Source organism: Scyliorhinus torazame, chromosome 1 (genome assembly GCF_047496885.1).
Source record: "Scyliorhinus torazame isolate Kashiwa2021f chromosome 1, sScyTor2.1, whole genome shotgun sequence".
Classification (NCBI taxonomy): Eukaryota; Metazoa; Chordata; class Chondrichthyes; order Carcharhiniformes; family Scyliorhinidae; genus Scyliorhinus; species Scyliorhinus torazame.
The window spans coordinates 423,236,489-423,256,652 of NC_092707.1; the positions used below are offsets into that span (position 1 = coordinate 423,236,489).

At 52.6% G+C, this 20,164-nt stretch overlaps 1 protein-coding gene across 3 annotated transcripts in view; it reads left to right on the forward strand.

Moving 5' to 3' along the window:
- Positions 1–833: 833 nt before the first annotated feature.
- The window catches only part of adcy3a (adenylate cyclase 3a), a 459,057-nt gene continuing 439,726 nt past the window's right edge, over positions 834–20,164 (forward strand). Inside the window, exons 1-3 of one of the 3 annotated variants that reach the window (XM_072515495.1) lie at positions 834–1,074; positions 3,059–3,810; positions 13,322–13,471. In XM_072515495.1, the coding sequence (XP_072371596.1) occupies positions 3,148–3,810; positions 13,322–13,471 (813 nt within the window). In that variant the 5' untranslated portion in view covers positions 834–1,074; positions 3,059–3,147. Of the gene's footprint in view, positions 1,075–2,137; positions 3,811–13,321; positions 13,472–20,164 lie in introns of those variants that run through there. The other 2 variants (XM_072515496.1, XM_072515491.1) reach the window with 2 other exon arrangements.

Below are 20,164 nucleotides of genomic sequence, written 5' to 3' on the forward strand. Positions count from 1 at the left end.
CATTCTCTCTCTCTCATTCTCTCTCTCATTCTCTCTCTCTCATTCTCTCTCACATTCTCTCTCTCTCATTCTCTCTCTCTCACATTCTCTCTCTCTCTCATTCTCTCTCTCATATTCTCTCTCTCATTCTCTCTCTCTCACATTCTCTCTCTCATTCTCTCTGATTCTCTCTCTCACATTCTCTCTCTCATTCTCTCTCTCACATTCTCTCTCTCTCATTCTCTCTCATTCTCTCTCTCTCATTCTCTCTCTCATTCTCTCTCTCTCATTCTCTCTCTCTCACATTCTCTCTCTCTCTCATTCTCTCTCTCATTCTCTCTCTCATTATCTCTCTCTCATTCTCTCTCTCTCACATTCTCTCTCTCATTCTCTCTCTCTCATTCTCTCTCTCACATTCTCTCTCTCATTCTCTCTCTCATATTCTCTCTCTCATTCTCTCTCTCTCACATTCTCTCTCTCTCATTCTCTCTCTCTCATTCTCTCTCTCACATTCTCTCTCATTCTCTCTCTCTCTCATTCTCTCTCTCTCTCATTCTCTCTCTCATTCTCCTCTCATATTCTCTCTCTCATTCTCTCTCTCTCACATTCTCTCTCTCATTCTCTCTCTCATATTCTCTCTCTCATTCTCTCTCTCTCACATTCTCTCTCTCTCATTCTCTCTCTCATTCTCTCTCTCACATTCTCTCTCTCATTCTCTCTCTCTCTCTCTCTCTCACATTCTCTCTCTCATTCTCTCTCTCTGATTCTCTCTCTCTCACATTCTCTCTCTCATTCTCTCTCTCACATTTCTCTCTCTCTCATTCTCTCTCATTCTCTCTCTCTCACATTCTCTCTCTCATTCTCTCTCTCACATTCTCTCTCTCATTCTCTCTCTCTGATTCTCTCTCTCTCACATTCTCTCTCTCATTCTCTCTCTCACATTCTCTCTCTCTCATTCTCTCTCATTCTCTCTCTCTCACATTCTCTCTCTCTCATTCTCTCTCATTCTCTCTCTCTCACATTCTCTCTCTCTCATTCTCTCTCATTCTCTCTCTCGGCCGCTGTTTGGTGTCTCTGGTTTTCCCGGTTTCTCAGGTGATTTTTCCCGGGTTTTCCCGGTTTGGGGGAAGCGGCTCCCGGGGAGGTTCCGGCTCCGGATCCCGGCGCCCGGAGCGGGGGAGAGGCGGCGGGAGGCCCGGGCCCGGCGGAGCGGGCGGTGCGGGAGCGGCCCGACTGTCCCCCTCCCGACTGTCCCCCTCCCGTCCCCGACTGTCCCCCTCCCGACTGTCCCCCTCCCGTCCCGACTGTCCCCCTCCCGACTGTCCCCCTCCCGACCCGACTGTCCCCATCCCGACCCGACTGTACCCCTCCCGACTGTCCCCATCCCCGACCCGACTGTCCCCATCCCGACCCGACTGTCCCCATCCCGACCCGACTGTCCCCCTCCCGACTGTCCCCCTCCCGACTGTCCCCATCCCGTCCCGACTGTCCCCCTGCCGACTGTCCCCCTCCCGTCCCGACTGTCCCCATCCCGACCCGACTGTCCCCCTCCCGACTGTCCCCATCCCGTCCCGACTGTCCCCCTCCCGACTGTCCCCATCCCGACTGCCCCCCTCCCCATCCCGTCCCGACTGTCCCCCTCCCGACTGTCCCCCTCCCGTCCCGACTCTCCCCATCCCGACTGTCCCCCTCCCGACCCGACTGTCCCCCTCCCGACTGTCCCCCTCCCGACCCGACTGTCCCCCTCCCGACCCGACTGTCCCCCTCCCGACTGTCCCCATCCCCCTCCCGACTGTCCCCCTCCCGACCCGACTGTCCCCCCTCCCGACTGTCCCCCTCCCGACCCGACTGTCCCCCCTCCCGACTGTCCCCATCCCGACCCGACTGTCCCCCTCCCCCCCCCCGTCCCGACTGTCCCCCTCCCCATCCCGACCCGACTGTCCCCCCTCCTGACTGTCCCCCCTCCTCATCCCGACTGTATCCATCCCATCCCCCCATCCCGTCCCCCCCCCGACTGCCCCCCTCCCGACTGTCCCCATCCCGACTGCCCCCCTCCCCATCCCATCCCGACTGTCCCCATCCCATCCCCCCCCCATCCCCATCCCGTACCCCCATCCCCACTGTCCCCATCACGACCCACCCATCCCCATCCCGTCCCCCCATCCCCACTGTCCCCCTCCCCATCCCGGAGCCAGACAGTCCCCATCCCAACTGCCCCCTTCCGAACTGCCCCCTTCCTGTCATCATCCCAACTGCCTCTTCCCGTCACCATCCCAACTGACCAGCCGTGACCGTCCACAACTGACCAGCCGTGACCATCCCTGTCCCATTCCCAACTGTCCCTATCCCGACTGTCCAAACCCAACCCAACTGTCTGCATCCCAACTCTCCATTCCGACTGTCCCCATTCCGACTGCTCCCTTCCCAACCCCGACTGTCCCCTTCCCGCCACCATCCCAACTGGCCGCCCCGTCCCCTTCCCAACTGCCCGTTCCCGTCCTGACCATCCCCGACTGTCCATAACCCGACTGTTCCCGTGCCAACCGTCCCCTTTCTGACTGTCCGTTTGCAACTTGACTGTCCCTGTGCTGCCTGTCCATCCCCGTCTCGACCCGACTGTCAATCACCGACTGTCCAGCCCTAACTGCCCAGTCCCAGACTGTCCGGCCCCCACTGCCCAGTCCAGACTGTCCCACCCCCACTGCCCAGTCCAGACTGTCCGGCCCCCACTGCCCAGTCCAGACTGTCCACCCCCACTGCCCAGTCCAGACTGTCCGGCCCCCACTGCCCAGTCCAGACTGTCCGGCCCCCACTGCCCAGTCCACACTGCCCAGCTCCTTCCCCCGCACCAACAATTCTGCCTGCTGCAGATTGGCAGCAGATTTGACTCTGATTACCCATCACCCACTGCTCAACCTGGACTGTCCAGACTGGCACCAATTGTTCATCACTGACTGTCCAGCCTCAACTGCCTGGCAGCAGAGTGGACATCGAATGCCCAGCTCGACACCGACCTCCAGCACCCACTCACCTGCCTGGCACCAGTTAATATCAACTTGTCCATGATCAATTGGCACAGGGCAACTGGGGAACAATTTTGACAACCCAGACCAGCCCAGGAACAGAGTGGAGACCATCTCGCCCAGAAGCGATTGGCAGCATCACACAATGCCCAGGAACCGTGCCTTCTCAGAAGCAGAGTATTCGGCAGAATGCTCAGTCAGCCTGCCCTCGGACCCTGAGCAGAGTGTGGAGAGAAGCCGGGAGGTGACGGTTCGCACATCTGGCTGCTGTCTATGCCTCCCCCGGTTCATGAGACTGACCTTTGTCCCTGAGTCCCTGGAGAATCTGTACCAGACCTACTTCCGTCGGCAACGGCACGAGACTCTGCTGGTGTTGGTGGTATTTGCGGCTCTCTTCGACTGTTACATCATCCTGACATGTGCCGTGCTCTACTCCAGCGACAAGCTGACCTTGCTCCTGGTGGCTGCAGTCGGACTGACTGCTCATCTCATCCTCTTTGTCCTGTGTCGGTTTGGCCTTCTCCCAGATAGAATCTCCCAGAAGGTGGTTCCATACACCCTCTGGGTCCTCATCGCTGCCCAGATCTTCTCCTATCTCGGCCTGAACTTCTCCCGCTCCCATGAGGCCAGTGACAGTGTGGGCTGGCAAGCTTTCTTTGCCTTCTCGTTCTTCATCACTCTCCCGCTCCAGCTGACGCCCATTGTCCTCATCACGACAATCACGTGTGCGATTCACACCCTTGTCCTGGGGGTCACCATTGCACAACAACAGCAGGACCAGGTGGACAGCCCAGCGCTGATGCAGCAGGTACCGTGATGGCTGTTTGCGTGGGCTCCTCGGGTGGACTCTACATCCAGGGAGAAACCTCAGCTAAAGGGACATGATGTTTGTGCAGCACGTGGCTGCTTTCAATGTAGAGAAAGAAATAAGGAGCGAAATGGCACTGGGGATATGGTGTGTGGGTGGGTGAGGTTGGGGGATATGGGGTGTGGGTGAGGTTGGGGATATGGGGAGTGGGTGGGTGAGGTTGGGGGATGTGGGGAGTGTGGGTGAGGTTGAATGTTGTGGGGAGTGGGTGGGTGAGGTTGGGGGGATGTGGGGAGTGGGTGGGTGAGGTTGGGGGATGTGGGGAGTGGGTGGGTGAGGTTGGGGAATATGGGGAGTGGGTGAGGTTGGGGGATGTGGAGAGTGGGTGAGTGAGGTTGGGGGTTGTGGGGAGTGGGTGGGTGAGGTTGGGGGATGTGGGGAGTGGGTGAGGTTGGGGGATATGGGGAGTGGGTGAGGTTGGGGGATGTGGGGAGTGGGTGGGTGAGGTTGGGGGATGTGGGGAGTGGGTGGGTGAGGTTGGGGGATGTGGGGAGTGTGGGTGGGTGAGGTTGGGGGATGTGGGGAGTGTGGGTGGGTGAGGTTGGGGGATGTGGGGAGTGTGGGTGAGGTTGGGGGATATGGGGAGTGGGTGGGTGAGATTGGGGTAGTGTGGGTGGGAGAGGTTGCGGGTTGTGGGGAGTGTGGGTGGGTGAGGTTGGGGGAGTGTGGGTGGGAGAGGTTGCAGGTTGTGGGGAGTGTGGGTGGGTGAGGTTGGGGATGTGGGGTGTGGGTGGGTGAGGTTGGGGATATGGGGAGTGTGGGTGGGAGAGGTTGTGGGGAGTGTGGGTGGGTGAGGTTGGGGATGTGGGGAGTGTGGGTGGGAGAGGTTGCGGGTTGTGGGGAGTGTGGGTGGGTGAGGTTGGGGATATGGGGAGTGGGTGGGTGAGGGGGGATATGGGGTGTGGGTGGGTGAGGTTGGGGGATGTGGGGAGTGGGTGGGAGAGGTTGGGGGATATGGGGGGTGGGTGGGTGAGGGGGATATGGGGAGTGGGTGGGAGAGGTTGCGGGTTGTGGGGAGTGGGTGGGAGAGGTTGGGGATGTGGGGAGTGGGTGGGTGAGGTTGGGGATATGGGGAGTGGGTGGGTGAGGGGGGATATGGGGAGTGGGTGGGTGAGGTTGGGGGATGTGGGGAGTGGGTGGGAGAGGTTGCGGGATATGGGGAGTGGGTGGGTGAGGTTGGGGATATGGGGAGTGTGGGTGGGAGAGGTTGTGGGGAGTGGGTGGGTGAGGTTGCGGGTTGTGGGGGTGGGTGGGTGAGGTTGGGGATGTGGGGAGTGGGTGGGTGAGGTTGGGGGATATGGGGAGTGGGTGGGTGAGGTTGGGGATATGGGGAGTGTGGGTGGGAGAGGTTGTGGGGAGTGGGTGGGTGAGGTTGGGGGATATGGGGAGTGTGGGTGGGTGAGGTTGTGGGGAGTGGGGAGTGGGTGGGTGAGGTTGGGGATGTGGGGTGTGGGTGGGTGAGGTTGGGGATATGGGGAGTGTGGGTGGGAGAGTTTTGTAAGGGCCACGAAGAATCCAGCACGAGTTTTAAGGATACAAAATAATAACGTTTATTTACTATAACAATATATACACAACAGTAGCAGTAACTTCCCTTGCTACCTTCTCCTTCCTGCTGGTTCCTGAACTGGCCAGCTTATTTATACTAGGAGTTTACTAATGGTTTCTCCGCCCCCCTCATTGGGGAAGTTCATACTCCCACAGGATTGTGGGATAGTCATTCGTCCCCAGCCAATGGTAAGTAGGCAGCTTATAACAGAGAGGTTGGGGGATATGGGGTGGGTGAGGTTGGGGGATATGGGGTGGGTGAGGTTGGGGGATGTGGGGAGTGGGTGGGTGAGGTTGGGGGATGTGGGGAGTGGGTGGGTGAGGTTGGGGGATGTGGGGAGTGTGGGTGGGTGAGGTTGGGGGACATGGGGTGTGTGGGTGGGTGAGGGGGGATATGGGGAGTGGGTGGGTGAGGTTGGGGGATGTGGGGAGTGGGTGGGTGAGGTTGGGGGATATGGGGGGTGGGTGGGTGAGGTTGGGGATATGGGGAGTGTGGGTGGGTGAGGTTGGGGGATATGGGGAGTGGGTGGGAGAGGTTGGGGATGTGGGGTGTGGGTGGCTGAGGTTGGGGGATATGGGGAGTGTGGGTGGGTGAGGTTGGGGGATATGGGGAGTGGGTGGGAGAGGTTGGGGATGTGGGGAGTGGGTGGGTGAGGTTGGGGGATGTGGGTGGGTGAGGTTGGGGGGTATGGGGTGTGGGTGGGTGAGGTTGGGGGATGTGGGGAGTGGGTGGGTGAGGTTGGGGGTTCTGGGGAGTGGGTGGGAGAGGTTGGGGATGTGGGGAGTGGGTGGGTGAGGTTGGGGGATGTGGGGAGTGTGGGTGGGTGAGGTTGGGGGGTATGGGGTGTGGGTGGGTGAGGTTGGGGGATGTGGGGAGTGGGTGGGTGAGGTTGGGGGTTGTGGGGAGTGGGTGGGAGAGGTTGGGGATGTGGGGAGTGGGTGGGTGAGGTTGGGGGATGTGGGGAGTGTGGGTGGGTGAGGTTGGGGGATGTGGGGAGTGTGGGTGAGGTTGGGGGATATGGGGTGTGGGTGGGTGAGGTTGGGGATGTGGGGAGTGGGTGGGTGAGGTTGGGGGATGTGGGGAGTGTGGGTGGGTGAGGTTGGGGGATGTGGGGTGTGGGTGGGTGAGGTTGGAGGATATGGGGAGTGTGGGTGGGTGAGGTTGGGGGTTGTGGGGAGTGTGGGTGGGTGAGGTTGGGGGATGTGGGGAGTGGGTGGGTGAGGTTGGAGGATATGGGGAGTGTGGGTGGGTGAGGTTGGGGGGTATGGGGTGTGGGTGGGTGAGGTTGGGGGATGTGGGGAGTGGGTGGGAGAGGTTGGGGATGTGGGGAGTGTGGGTGGGTGAGGTTGGGGGGTATGGGGTGTGGGTGGGTGAGGTTGCGGGTTGTGGGGAGTGGGTGGGAGAGGTTGGGGATGTGGGGAGTGTGGGTGGGTGAGGTTGGGGGATGTGGGGAGTGTGGGTGGGTGAGGTTGGGGGATGTGGGGAGTGGGTGGGTGAGGTTGGGGGTTGTGGGGAGTGGGTGGGAGAGGTTGGGGATGTGGGGAGTGTGGGTGGGTGAGGTTGGGGGATGTGGGGAGTGTGGGTGGGTGAGGTTGGGGGATGTGGGGAGTGGGTGGGTGAGGTTGGGGGTTGTGGGGGAGTGGGTGGGAGAGGTTGGGGATGTGGGGAGTGTGGGGTGGGTGAGGTTGGGGGATGTGGGGAGTGTGGGTGGGTGAGGTTGGGGGTTGTGGGGAGTGGGTGGGAGAGGTTGGGGATGTGGGGAGTGTGGGTGGGAGAGGTTGGGGATGTGGGGAGTGGGTGGGAGAGGTTGGGGATGTGGGGAGTGTGGGTGGGTGAGGTTGGGGGATGTGGGGAGTGTGGGTGGGTGAGGTTGGGGGATGTGGGGAGTGTGGGTGGGTGAGGTTGGCGGATAGAGAGGGGTGTAAAAGGGGTGGGGAGTAGCGCTGCTGTTTAAGGAGAATATTATAGCCGTACTGCGGGAGGACACCTCGGAGGGCTCACACAATGAGGCAATCTGGATAGAGCTCAGGAACAGGAAGGGGGCAATCACAATGTTGGGGGTTTATTACAGGCCCCCCACCTGCCAGCGAGAGATAGAGGAGCTGATAGGCAGAGAGATTTTGGAAAGGTGCGAAAGTAACAGGGTTGTTGTGGTCGGGGATTTTAATTTCCCCGATATTGACTGGGACTCACTTAGTGCTCGGGGTGTGGGTGGGGCGGAGTTTGTAAGGTGTCTCCAGGAAGGCGTCTTGATGCAATATGTAGATCGTCCAACTCGGGAAGGGGCAGTACTGGACCTGGCAATGGGGAATGAGCCCGGACAGGTGGCTGAGGTTTCAGTCGGGGAACATTTTGGGAGTAGTGACCACAATTCTGTAAGTTTTGGGGTACTTTTGGACAGGGATGAGAGTAACCCTCGCGTTAAGGGGCTAAACTGGGGAAAGGAAAATTGCGATAATATCGGGGTGGTTTATGTATAGAATAACAGATACCCGGGAGTGAGTTACAGACTGGAATCTAATCGAGGGGTTCAGGATGGTTTATATATAGAATAACAGATACCCGGGAGTGAGTTACAGAATGGAATCTAATCGAGGGGTTCGGGTAGTTTATATATAGAATAACAGATACCCGGGAGTGAGTTACACACTGGAATCTAATCGAGGGGTTCGGGGTGGTTTATATATAGAATAACAGATACCCGGGAGTGAGTTACAGACTGGAATCTAATCGAGTGGTTCGGGGTGGTTTATATATAGAATAACAGATACCCGGGAGTGAGTTACCGACTGGAATCTAATCGAGGGGTTCGGGGTGGTTTATATGTAGAATAACAGATACCCGGGAGTGAGTTACAGACTGGAATCTAATCGAGGGGTTCGGGGTGGTTTATATATAGAATAACAGACACCCGGGAGTGAGTTACAGACTGGAATCTAATCGAGGGGTTCGGGGTGGTTTATATATAGAATAACAGATACCCGGGAGTGAGTTACAGACTGGAATCTAATCGAGGGGTTCGGGGTGGTTTATATATAGAATAACAGATACCCGGGAGTGAGTTACAGACTGGAATCTAATCGAGGGGTTCGGGGGTTTATATATAGAATAACAGATACCCGGGAGTGAGTTACCGACTGGAATCTAATCGAGGGGTTCGGGGTGGTTTATATGTAGAATAACAGATACCCGGGAGTGAGTTACAGACTGGAATCTAATCGAGGGGTTCGGGGTGGTTTATATGTAGAATAACAGATACCCGGGAGTGAGTTACAGACTGGAATCTAATCGAGGGGTTCGGGGTGGTTTATATATAGAATAACAGACACCCGGGAGTGAGTTACAGACTGGAATCTAATCGAGGGGTTCGGGGTGGTTTATATATAGAATAACAGATACCCGGGAGTGAGTTACAGACTGGAATCTAATCGAGGGGTTCGGGGTGGTTTATATATAGAATAACAGATACCCGGGAGTGAGTTACAGACTGGAATCTAATCGAGGGGTTCGGGGGTTTATATATAGAATAACAGATACCCGGGAGTGAGTTACAGACTGGAATCTAATCGAGGGGTTCGGGTAGTTTATATATAGAATAACAAATACCCGGGAGTGAGTTACAGACTGGAATATAATCGAGGGGTTCGGGGTGGTTTATATATAGAATAACAGGTACTCGGGAGTGAGTTACAGACTGGAATCTAATCGAGGGGTTCAGGGTGGTTTATATATAGAATAACAGATACCCGGGAGTGAGTTACAGACTGGAATATAATCGAGGGGTTCGGGTAGTTTATATACAGAATAACAGATACCCGGGAGTGAGTTACAGACTGGAATCTAATCGAGGGGTTCGGGGTGGTTTATATATGGAATAACAGATACTCGGGAGTGAGTTACAGACTGGAATCTAATCGAGGGGTTCGGGGTGGTTTATATATAGAATAACAGATACTCGGGAGTGAGTTACAGACTGGAATCTAATCGAGGGGTTCAGGGTGGTTTATATATAGAATAACAGATACCCGGGAGTGAGTTACAGACTGGAATCTAATCGAGGAGTTCAGGGTGGTTTATATATAGAATAACAGATACCCGGGAGTGAGTTACAGACTGGAATCTAATCGAGGGGTTCGGGCGGTTTATATACAGAATAACAGATACCCGGGAGTGAGTTACAGACTGGAATATAATCGAGGGGTTCGGGGTGGTTTATATACAGAATAACAGATACCCGGGAGTGAGTTACAGACTGGAATCTAATCGAGGGGTCCGGGTAGTTTATATACAGAATAACAGATACCTGGGAGTGAGTTACAGACTGAAATCTAATCGAGGGGTCCGGGTAGTTTATATACAGAATAACAGATACCCGGGAGTGAGTTACAGACTGGAATATAATCGAGGGGTTCGGGTAGTTTATATACAGAATAACAGATACCCGGGAGTGAGTTACAGACTGGAATCTAATCGAGGGGTTCGGGTAGTTTATATACAGAATAACAGATACCCGGGAGTGAGTTACAGACTGGAATCTAATCGAGGGGTTCGGGTAGTTTATATACAGAATAACAGATACCCGGGAGTGAGTTACAGACTGGAATCTAATCGAGGGGTTCGGGGAGTTTATATATAGAATACCAGATACCCGGGAGTGAGTTACAGACTGGAATCTAATCGAGGGGTTCGGGTAGTTTATATACAGAATAACAGATACCCGAGAGTGAGTTACAGACTGGAATCTAATCGAGGGGTTCGGGTAGTTTATATACAGAATAACAGATACCCGGGAGTGAGTTACAGACTGGAATATAATCGAGGGGTTCGGGGTGGTTTATATGTAGAATACCAGATACCCGGGAGTGAGTTACAGACTGGAATCTAATCGAGGGGTTCGGGGTGGTTTAGATATAGAATAACAGATACCCGGGAGTGAGTTACAGACTGGAATCTAATCGAGGGGTTCAGGGTGGTTTATATATTGAATCACAGATACCCGGGAGTGAGTTACAGACTGGAATCTAATCGAGGGGTCCGGGTAGTTTATATACAGAATAACAGATACCCGGGAGTGAGTTACAGACTGGAATCTAATCGAGGGGTTCGGGGAGTTTATATATAGAATACCAGATACCCGGGAGTGAGTTACAGACTGGAATCTAATCGAGGGGTTCAGGGTGTTTGATATGTAGAATAACAGATACCCGGGAGTGAGTTACAGACTGGAATCTAATCGAGGGGTTCGGGGTAGTTTATATATAGAATAACAGATACCCGGGAGTGAGTTACAGACTGGAATCTAATCGAGGGGTTCGGGGAGTTTATATATAGAATAACAGATACCCGGGACTGAGTTACAGACTGGAATCTAATCGAGGGGTTCGGGGTGGTTTATATATAGAATAACAGATACCCGGGAGTGAGTTACAGACCGGAATCTAATCGAGGGGTTCAGGGTGGTTTATATATAGAATAACAGATACCCGGGAGTGAGTTACAGACTGGAATCTAATCGAGGGGTTCGGGGTGGTTTATATATAGAATAACAGATACCCGGGAGTGAGTTACAGACTGGAATCTAATCGAGGGGTTCGGGGTGGTTTATATATAGAATAACAGATACCCGGGAGTGAGTTACAGACTGGAATATAATCGAGGGGTTCGGGTAGTTTATATACAGAATAACAGATACCCGGGAGTGAGTTACAGACTGGAATCTAATCGAGGGGTTCGGGTAGTTTATATACAGAATACCAGATACCCGGGAGTGAGTTACAGACTGGAATCTAATCGAGGGGTTCGGGGTAGTTTATATATAGAATAACAGATACCCGGGAGTGAGTTACAGACTGGAATCTAATCGAGGGGTTCGGGGAGTTTATATATAGAATAACAGATACCCGGGACTGAGTTACAGACTGGGATCTAATCTAGGGGTTCGGGGTGGTTTATATATAGAATAACAGATACCCGGGAGTGAGTTACAGACCGGAATCTAATCGAGGGGTTCAGGGTGGTTTATATATAGAATAACAGATACCCGGGAGTGAGTTACAGACTGGAATCTAATCGAGGGGTTCGGGGTGGTTTATATATAGAATAACAGATACCCGGGAGTGAGTTACAGACTGGAATCTAATCGAGGGGTTCGGGGTGGTTTATATATAGAATAACAGATACCCGGGAGTGAGTTACAGACTGGAATATAATCGAGGGGTTCGGGTAGTTTATATACAGAATAACAGATACCCGGGAGTGAGTTACAGACTGGAATCTAATCGAGGGGTTCGGGGAGTTTATATATAGAATAACAGATACCCGGGACTGAGTTACAGACTGGGATCTAATCTAGGGGTTCGGGGTGGTTTATATATAGAATAACAGATACCCGGGAGTGAGTTACAGACCGGAATCTAATCGAGGGGTTCAGGGTGGTTTATATATAGAATAACAGATGCCCGGGAGTGAGTTACAGACTGGAATCTAATCTAGGGGTTCGGGGTGGTTTATATATAGAATAACAGATACCCGGGAGTGAGTTACAGACCGGAATCTAATCGAGGGGTTCAGGGTGGTTTATATATAGAATAACAGATACCCGGGAGTGAGTTACAGACTGGAATCTAATCGAGGGGTTCGGGGTGGTTTATATATAGAATAACAGATACCCGGGAGTGAGTTACAGACTGGAATCTAATCGAGGGGTTCGGGGTGGTTTATATATAGAATAACAGATACCCGGGAGTGAGTTACAGACTGGAATCTAATCGAGGGGTTCGGGTAGTTTATATACAGAATAACAGATACCCGGGAGTGAGTTACAGACTGGAATCTAATCGAGGGGTTCAGGGTGGTTTATATACAGAATAACAGATACCCGGGAGTGAGTTACAGACTGGAATCTAATCGAGGGGTTCGGGGTGGTTTATATATAGAATAACAGATACCCGGGAGTGAGTTACAGACTGGAATCTAATCGAGGGGTTCAGGGTGGTTTATATATAGAATAACAGACACCCGGGAGTGAGTTACAGACTGGAATCTAATCGAGGGGTTCAGGGTGGTTTATATACAGAATAACAGATACCCGGGAGTGAGTTACAGACTGGAATCTAATCGAGGGGTTCGGGGTGGTTTATATACAGAATAACAGATACCAGGCTGTTATTATTAACAGGCTGTAACAGGGGGTGAGTTACCGACTGGAATCTAAGCGACGTTATTGGCAAGGCCATTCTTTGTTGTCCATCCCTAATTTTCCTTGAATTGAATGGATTGCTGGGCCATTTCAGACGGCATTGAAGAATCTAGCACATTGATGTAGACCAGACTGGGTAAGGATGGGCGATTTCCTTTCCGATAAGATATTGGTGAACAGAGAAGGCTTTTCCAGAAATCAGTGGTAATTGCGTGGGCAGGGTTACTGAGACTGGGGGGATAATCTCCCTACCCACCACATGTTTAGCGGAGACCGAGGAGACTGTCCATTGGACAGCGGAGGGATGTTTCGGTCCTATCGTTGTCAATAGCGTTTCCCGTTGAATGCACCCTCGCTGCTGGGACTCCCGGGATGTGGGTGCGCCCAGTGGGAATGGTGGATCCACCGGCACGAATGGGACGTTCCGGCCTAGCTTTCTATTCCAGATTTAAATTTGTATTTAAATTCCACCCGAATATTCGCCTGGGCTCTGGGCTACCCAATCAGTGACAATATCACCACATCACCATCTCCTCTTTGCTGTCCATTATTGGCCAATGATTGATCAGTCAGTACTCGGTGATTGACCAATAGTTATTTAACCATTGGCCAATGTCTGATCAATAGGGCTGCAGTGATAACATTTCTGTTCAACACTCTAACCAGCTCTTTAATTCTCCTGTGTGTCCCTTTCCCTCTGTCAGCTCATGGCCAATGTCAGTATCTACCTGTGTGTCATCACTGTGGGGATCATGTCCTACTACATGGCGGACCGTAAGCATCGCAAAGCATTCCTCGAGGCCCGGCAATCTCTCGAGGTTAAACTCAACCTGGAAGAGCAGAGCCAGCAGCAGGTGAGGGGTCCACAGCTGCCTTCCATTCAAATATTCAGCAAGGAGACATCATCTATGTGTTTGTGGTAAAACCCGACAGACTTAACTCCTGTAACTGGACAGCACAAACTGGAGACACCACAAGACACTACTCCTGTCACTCACACTGAATTTAGACTGTTCTTGGGGCCGAGCCTCACACCATTCCAATTACAGCATGGGGTTAGATACAGGGTAAAGCTCCCTCTACACTGTCCCCATCAAACATTCCCAGGACAGGTACAGCATAGGGTTAGATACAGAGTAAAGCTCCCTCTACACTGTCCCCATCAAACACTCCCAGGACAGGTACAGCACGGGGTTAGATACAGAGTAAAGCTCCCTCTACACTGTCCCCATCAAACACTCCCAAGACAGGTACAGCCCGGGGTGAGATACAGAGTAAAGCTCCCTCTACACTGTCCCCATCAAACACTCCCACGACAGGTACAGCACGGGGTTAGATACAGAGTAAAGCTCCCTCTACACTGTCCCCATCAAACACTCCCAGGACAGGTACAGCATGGGGTTAGATACAGAGTAAAGCTCCCTCTACACTGTCCCCATCAAACACTCACAGGACAGGTACAGCACGGGGTTAGATACAGAGTAAAGCTCCCTCTACACTGTCCCCATCAAACACTCCCAGGACCGGTACAGCACGGGGTTAGATACAGGGTAAAGCTCCCTCTACACTGTCCCCATCAAACACTCCCAGGACAGGTACAGCACGGGGTTAGATACAGGGTAAAGCTCCCTCTACACTGTCCCCATCAAACACTCCCAGGACAGGTACAGCACGGGGTTAGATACAGAGTAAAGCTCCCTCTACACTGTCCCCATCAAACACTCCCAGGACAGGTACAGCACGGGGTTAGATACAGAGTAAAGCTCCCTCTACACTGTCCCCATCAAACACTCCCAGGACAGGTACAGCACGGGGTTAGATACAGGGTAAAGCTCCCTCTACACTGTCCCCATCAAACACTCCCAGGACAGGTACAGCACGGGGTTAGATACAGGGTAAAGCTCCCTCTACACTGTCCCCATCAAACACTCCCAGGACAGGTACAGCACGGGGTTAGATACAGAGTAAAGCTCCCTCTACACTGTCCCCATCAAACACTCCCAGGACAGATACAGCACGGGGTTAGATACAGAGTAAAGCTCCCTCCACACTGTCCCCATCAAACACTCCCAGGACAGGGACAGCACGGGGTTAGATACAGAGTAAAGCTCCCTCTACACAGACCCCATCAAACACTCCCAGGACAGGGACAGCACGGGGTTAGATGCAGAGTAAAGCTCCCTCTACACTGTCCCCACCAAACATTCCCAGAACAGGTACAGCACGGGGTTAGATACAGAGTAAAGCTCCCTCTACACTGTCCCCATCAAACACTCCCAGGACAGGTACAGCACGGGGTTAGATACAGAGTAAAGCTCCCTCTACACTGTCCCCATCAAGCACTCCCAGGACTGGTACAGCACGGGGTTAGATACAGAGTAAAGCTCCCTCTACACTGTCCCCATCAAACACTCCAAGGACAGGTACAGCACGGGGTTAGATACAGAGTAAAGCTCCCTCTACACTGTCCCCATCAAACACTCCCAGGACAGGGACAGCACGGGGTTAGATACAGAGTAAATCTCCCTCTACACAGTCCCCATCAAACACTCCCAGGACAGGGACAGCACGGGGTTAGATACAGAGTAAAGCTCCCTCTACACTGTCCCCATCAAACACTCCCAGGACAGGTACAGCACGGGGTTAGATACAGAGTAAAGCTCCCTCTACACTGTCCCCATCAAACACTCCAAGGACAGGTACAGCACGGGGTTAGATACAGAGTAAATCTCCCTCTACACTGTCCCCATCAAACACTCCCAGGACAGGTACAGCACGGGGTTAGATACAGAGTAAAGCTCCCTCTACACTGTCCCCATCAAACACTCCCAGGACAGGTACAGCACGGGGTTAGATACAGGGTAAAGCTCCCTCTACACTGTCCCCATCAAACACTCCCAGGACAGGTACAGCACGGGGTTAGATACAGGGTAAAGCTCCCTCTACACTGTCCCCATCAAACACTCCCAGGACAGGTACAGCACGGGGTTAGATACAGAGTAAAGCTCCCTCTACACTGTCCCCATCAAACACTCCCAGGACAGATACAGCACGGGGTTAGATACAGAGTAAAGCTCCCTCCACACTGTCCCCATCAAACACTCCCAGGACAGGGACAGCACGGGGTTAGATACAGAGTAAAGCTCCCTCTACACAGTCCCCATCAAACACTCCCAGGACAGGGACAGCACGGGGTTAGATACAGAGTAAAGCTCCCTCTACACTGTCCCCACCAAACATTCCCAGAACAGGTACAGCACGGGGTTAGATACAGAGTAAAGCTCCCTCTACACTGTCCCCATCAAACACTCCCAGGACAGGTACAGCACGGGGTTAGATACAGAGTAAAGCTCCCTCTACACTGTCCCCATCAAGCACTCCCAGGACTGGTACAGCACGGGGTTAGATACAGAGTAAAGCTCCCTCTACACTGTCCCCATCAAACACTCCAAGGACAGGTACAGCACGGGGTTAGATACAGAGTAAAGCTCCCTCTACACTGTCCCCATCAAACACTCCCAGGACAGGGACAGCACGGGGTTAGATACAGAGTAAATCTCCCTCTACACAGTCCCCATCAAACACTCCCAGGACAGGGACAGCACGGGGTTAGATACAGAGTAAAGCTCCCTCTACACTGTCCCCATCAAACACTCCCAGGACAGGTACAGCACGGGGTTAGATACAGAGTAAAGCTCCCTCTACACTGTCCCCATCAAACACTCCAAGGACAGGTACAGCACGGGGTTAGATACAGAGTAAATCTCCCTCTACACAGTCCCCATCAAACACTCCCAGGACAGGCACAGCACGGGGTTAGATACAGAGTAAATCTCCCTCTACACAGTCCCCATTGAACACTCCCAGGACAGGTACAGCACGGGGTTAGATACAGAGTAAATCTCCCTCTACACCGTCCCCATCAAACACTCGCAGGACAGTTTCAGCACGGGGTTAGATACAGAGTAAAGCTCCCTCTACACTGTCCCCATCAAACACTCCCAGGACAGGTACAGCACGGGGTTAGATACAGAGTAAAGCTCCCTCCACACTGTCCCCATCAAACACTCCCAGGTCAGGTAAAGCACGGGGTTACATACAGAGTAAAGCTCCCTCCACACTGTCCCCATCAAACAGTCCCAGGACAGGTACAGCACGGGGTTAGATACAGAGTAAAGCTCCCGCAACACTGTCCCCATCAAACACTCCCAGGTCAGGTACAGCACGGGGTTAGATACAGAGTAAAGCTCCCTCTACACTGTCCCCATCAAACACTCCCAGGACAGGTACAGCATGGGGTTAGATACAGAGTAAAGCTCCCTCCACACTGTCCCCATCAAACACTCCCAGGACTGGTACAGCATGGGGTTAGATACAGAGTAAAGCTCTCTCTACGCTGTCCCCATCAACACTCCCAGGACAGGTACAGCACGGGGTTAGATACAGAGTAAAGCTCCCTCTACACTGTCGCCATCAACACTCCCAGGATAGGGACAGCACGGGGTTAGATACAGAATAAAGCTCCCTCTACACTGTCCCCATCAAACACTCCCAGGACAGGTACAGCTCGGGGTTAGATACAGAGTAAAGCTCCCTCTACACTGTCCCCATCAAACACTCCCAGGACAGGTACAGCACGGGGTTAGATACAGAGTAAAGCTCCCTCCGCACTGTCCCCATCAAACACTCCCAGGACAGGTACAGCACGGGGTTAGATACAGAGTAAAGCTCGCTATACACTGCACCATCAAACACTCCCAGGACAGGTACAGCACAGGGTTAGATACAGAGTAAAGCTCCCTCCACACTGTCCCCATCAAACACTCCCAGGGCAGGTACAGCACGGGGTTAGATACAGAGTAAAGCTCCCTCTACACTGTCCCCATCAAACACTCCCAGGTCAGGTACAGCACGGGGTTAGATACAGAGTAAAGCTCCCTCTACACTGTCCTCATCAAACACTCCCAGGACAGGTACAGCACGGGGTTAGATACAGAGTAAAGCTCCCTCTACACTGTCCTGATCAAACACTCCCAGGACAGGTACAGCACGGGGTTAGATACAGAGTAAAGCTCGCTATACACTGTCCCCTTCAAACACTCCCAGGTCAGGTACAGCACGGGGTTAGATACAGAGTAAAGCTCCCTCTACACTGTCCCCATCAAACACTCCCAGGACAGGTACAGCACGGGGTTAGATACAGAGTAAAGCTCCCTCTACACTGTCCCCATCAAACACTCCCAGGACAGGTACAGCACGGGGTTAGATACAGAGTAAAGCTCCCTCTACACTGTCCGCATCAAACACTCCCAGGACAGGTACAGCACGGGGTTAGATACAGAGTAAAGCTCGCTATACACTAACCCCATCTTGGTAACATCTTCCCTGCATCGACCCTCTCCAGTCCTGTTCGATTTTTATAAGTCTCTTTGAGATCCCCCCTCATTCTTCTGAACTTCAGCGAGAACAATCCCAACCGAGTCTGTATAGAACTGTATAGAGAACCTTAGTTGCAGCTGTCGAACCTTAGTTAAGTGCAGCACAGGAACCTTAACTAAGAGGTGGCCTAACTAAGAACCTTAGTTAGGCCACACTTGGAGTATAGTGTTCAATTCTGGTCGCCACACTACCAGAAGGATGTGGAGGCTTTAGAGAGGGTGCAGAAGAGATTTACCAGAATGTTGCCTGGTATGGAGGGCATAAGCTATGAGGAGCGATTGAATAAACTCGGTTTGTTCTCACTGGAACGAAGGAGGTTGAGGGGTGACCTGATAGAGGTCTACAAAATTATGAGGGGCATAGACAGGGTGGATAGTCAGAGGCTTTTCCCCAGGGTAGAGGGGTCAATTACTAGGGGGCATAGGTTTAAGGTGAGAGGGGCAAGGTTTAGAGTAGTTGTACGAGGCAAGTTTTTTACGCAGAGGGTAGTGGGTGCCTGGAACTCGCTACCGGAGGAGGTGGTGGAAGCAGGGACGATAGGGACATTTAAGGGGCATCTTGACAAATATATGAATAGGATGGGAATAGAGGGATACGGACCCAGGGAGTGTAGAAGATTGTAGTTTAGTCGGGCAGCATGGTCGGCACGGGCTTGGAGGGCCGAAGGGCCTGTTCCTGTGCTGTACATTTCTTTGTTCTTTTGTCTAGTCAATCTCTCCTCGTACGACAGTCCCGCCATCCCTGGAATCAGTCTGGTAAACCTTCGCTGCTCTCCCTCGAGAGCAAGAACATCCTTCCTCAGAGAAGGAGACCAAAACTGCCCACAATACTCCAGGTGTGGCCTCACCAAGGCCCTGTATAATTGCAGCAACACATCCCTGCTCCTGTACTCGAAACCTCTCGCTATGAAGGCCAACATACCATTAGCCTTCTTTACCGCCTGCTGTACCTGCTGCTTACCTTCAGCGACTGGTGCACAAGGACACCCAGGTCCCGCTGCACGCTCCCCTCTCCCAATTTACAACCATTCAGGTAGTAATCTCCTTCCTGTTTTTGCTTCCAAAATGAATAACCTCACACTTATCCAAATTATACTGCATCTGCCATTGGTTTGCCCACTCGTCCAACCTGTCCAGATCTTGCTGTAGGATCCCTGCATCCTCGTCACAATTCACCCTCCCACCCAACTTGGTATCATCTGCAAACTTTGAGATGTTACATTTTGTTCCCTCATCCAAATCATTAATAATAATAAAAATAATAATAGCTTATTGTCACACATAGGCTTCAATGAAGTTACTGTGAAAAGCTCCTAGTCGCCACATTCCGGCGCCTGTTCGGGGAGGCTGGAACGGGAATTGAACCCGCGCTGCTGGCATTGTTCTACATTACAAGCCAGCTGTTTAGCCCACTGTGATAATCCAGCCCCTAATATATATTGTGAATAGCTGGGGTCCCAGCACCGATCCCTGTGGTACCCCACTGGTTACTGCCTGGTCATTTGAAAAGGACTCATTAATCCCTACTCTTTGTTTCCTCTCTGCCAACCAGTTTTCTATCCACCTCAATACATTTCCCCCAATCCCATGTGCTTTAATTTTGCACAATAATCTCTTCTGCGGGACTTTGTCAAACGCCTTCTGAAAGTCCAAATATACCACATCGACTGGCTCCCCCTTGTCGACTGTACTGGTTACATCTTCAAAGACTTCCAACAGATTTGTCAAGCATGATTTTCCCTTCATAAATCCATGTTGCTCAAGGTCTACCAGTTTTATTTCTTTGTCATTGTAACTGGGCTTTAGTCTCCCTGGGATTGCTCTCACTCTAATTTGGTCACTGTGCCCAGGGACTTTAATGTTGCCTCATTAAAAGTTTGAACTGCCTTCCGGGAAACTCTCCCCTGACTGGCCTTTCCTGTTTACAGACTCTGCTGTCGGGAGCTCAGTATCGTCATCACGGCCGTCGCAATCTCCCTCGGCCCATTTACTGCAGCGGAGACAAGACAGGGCCTTCTGAAAATTAATTTATGGGATGTGGGTGTCGCTGGCTAGGCCGGCATTTATTGGGGGTGAGCTGCCTTCTTGAACCGCTGTAGCCCGTGAGGT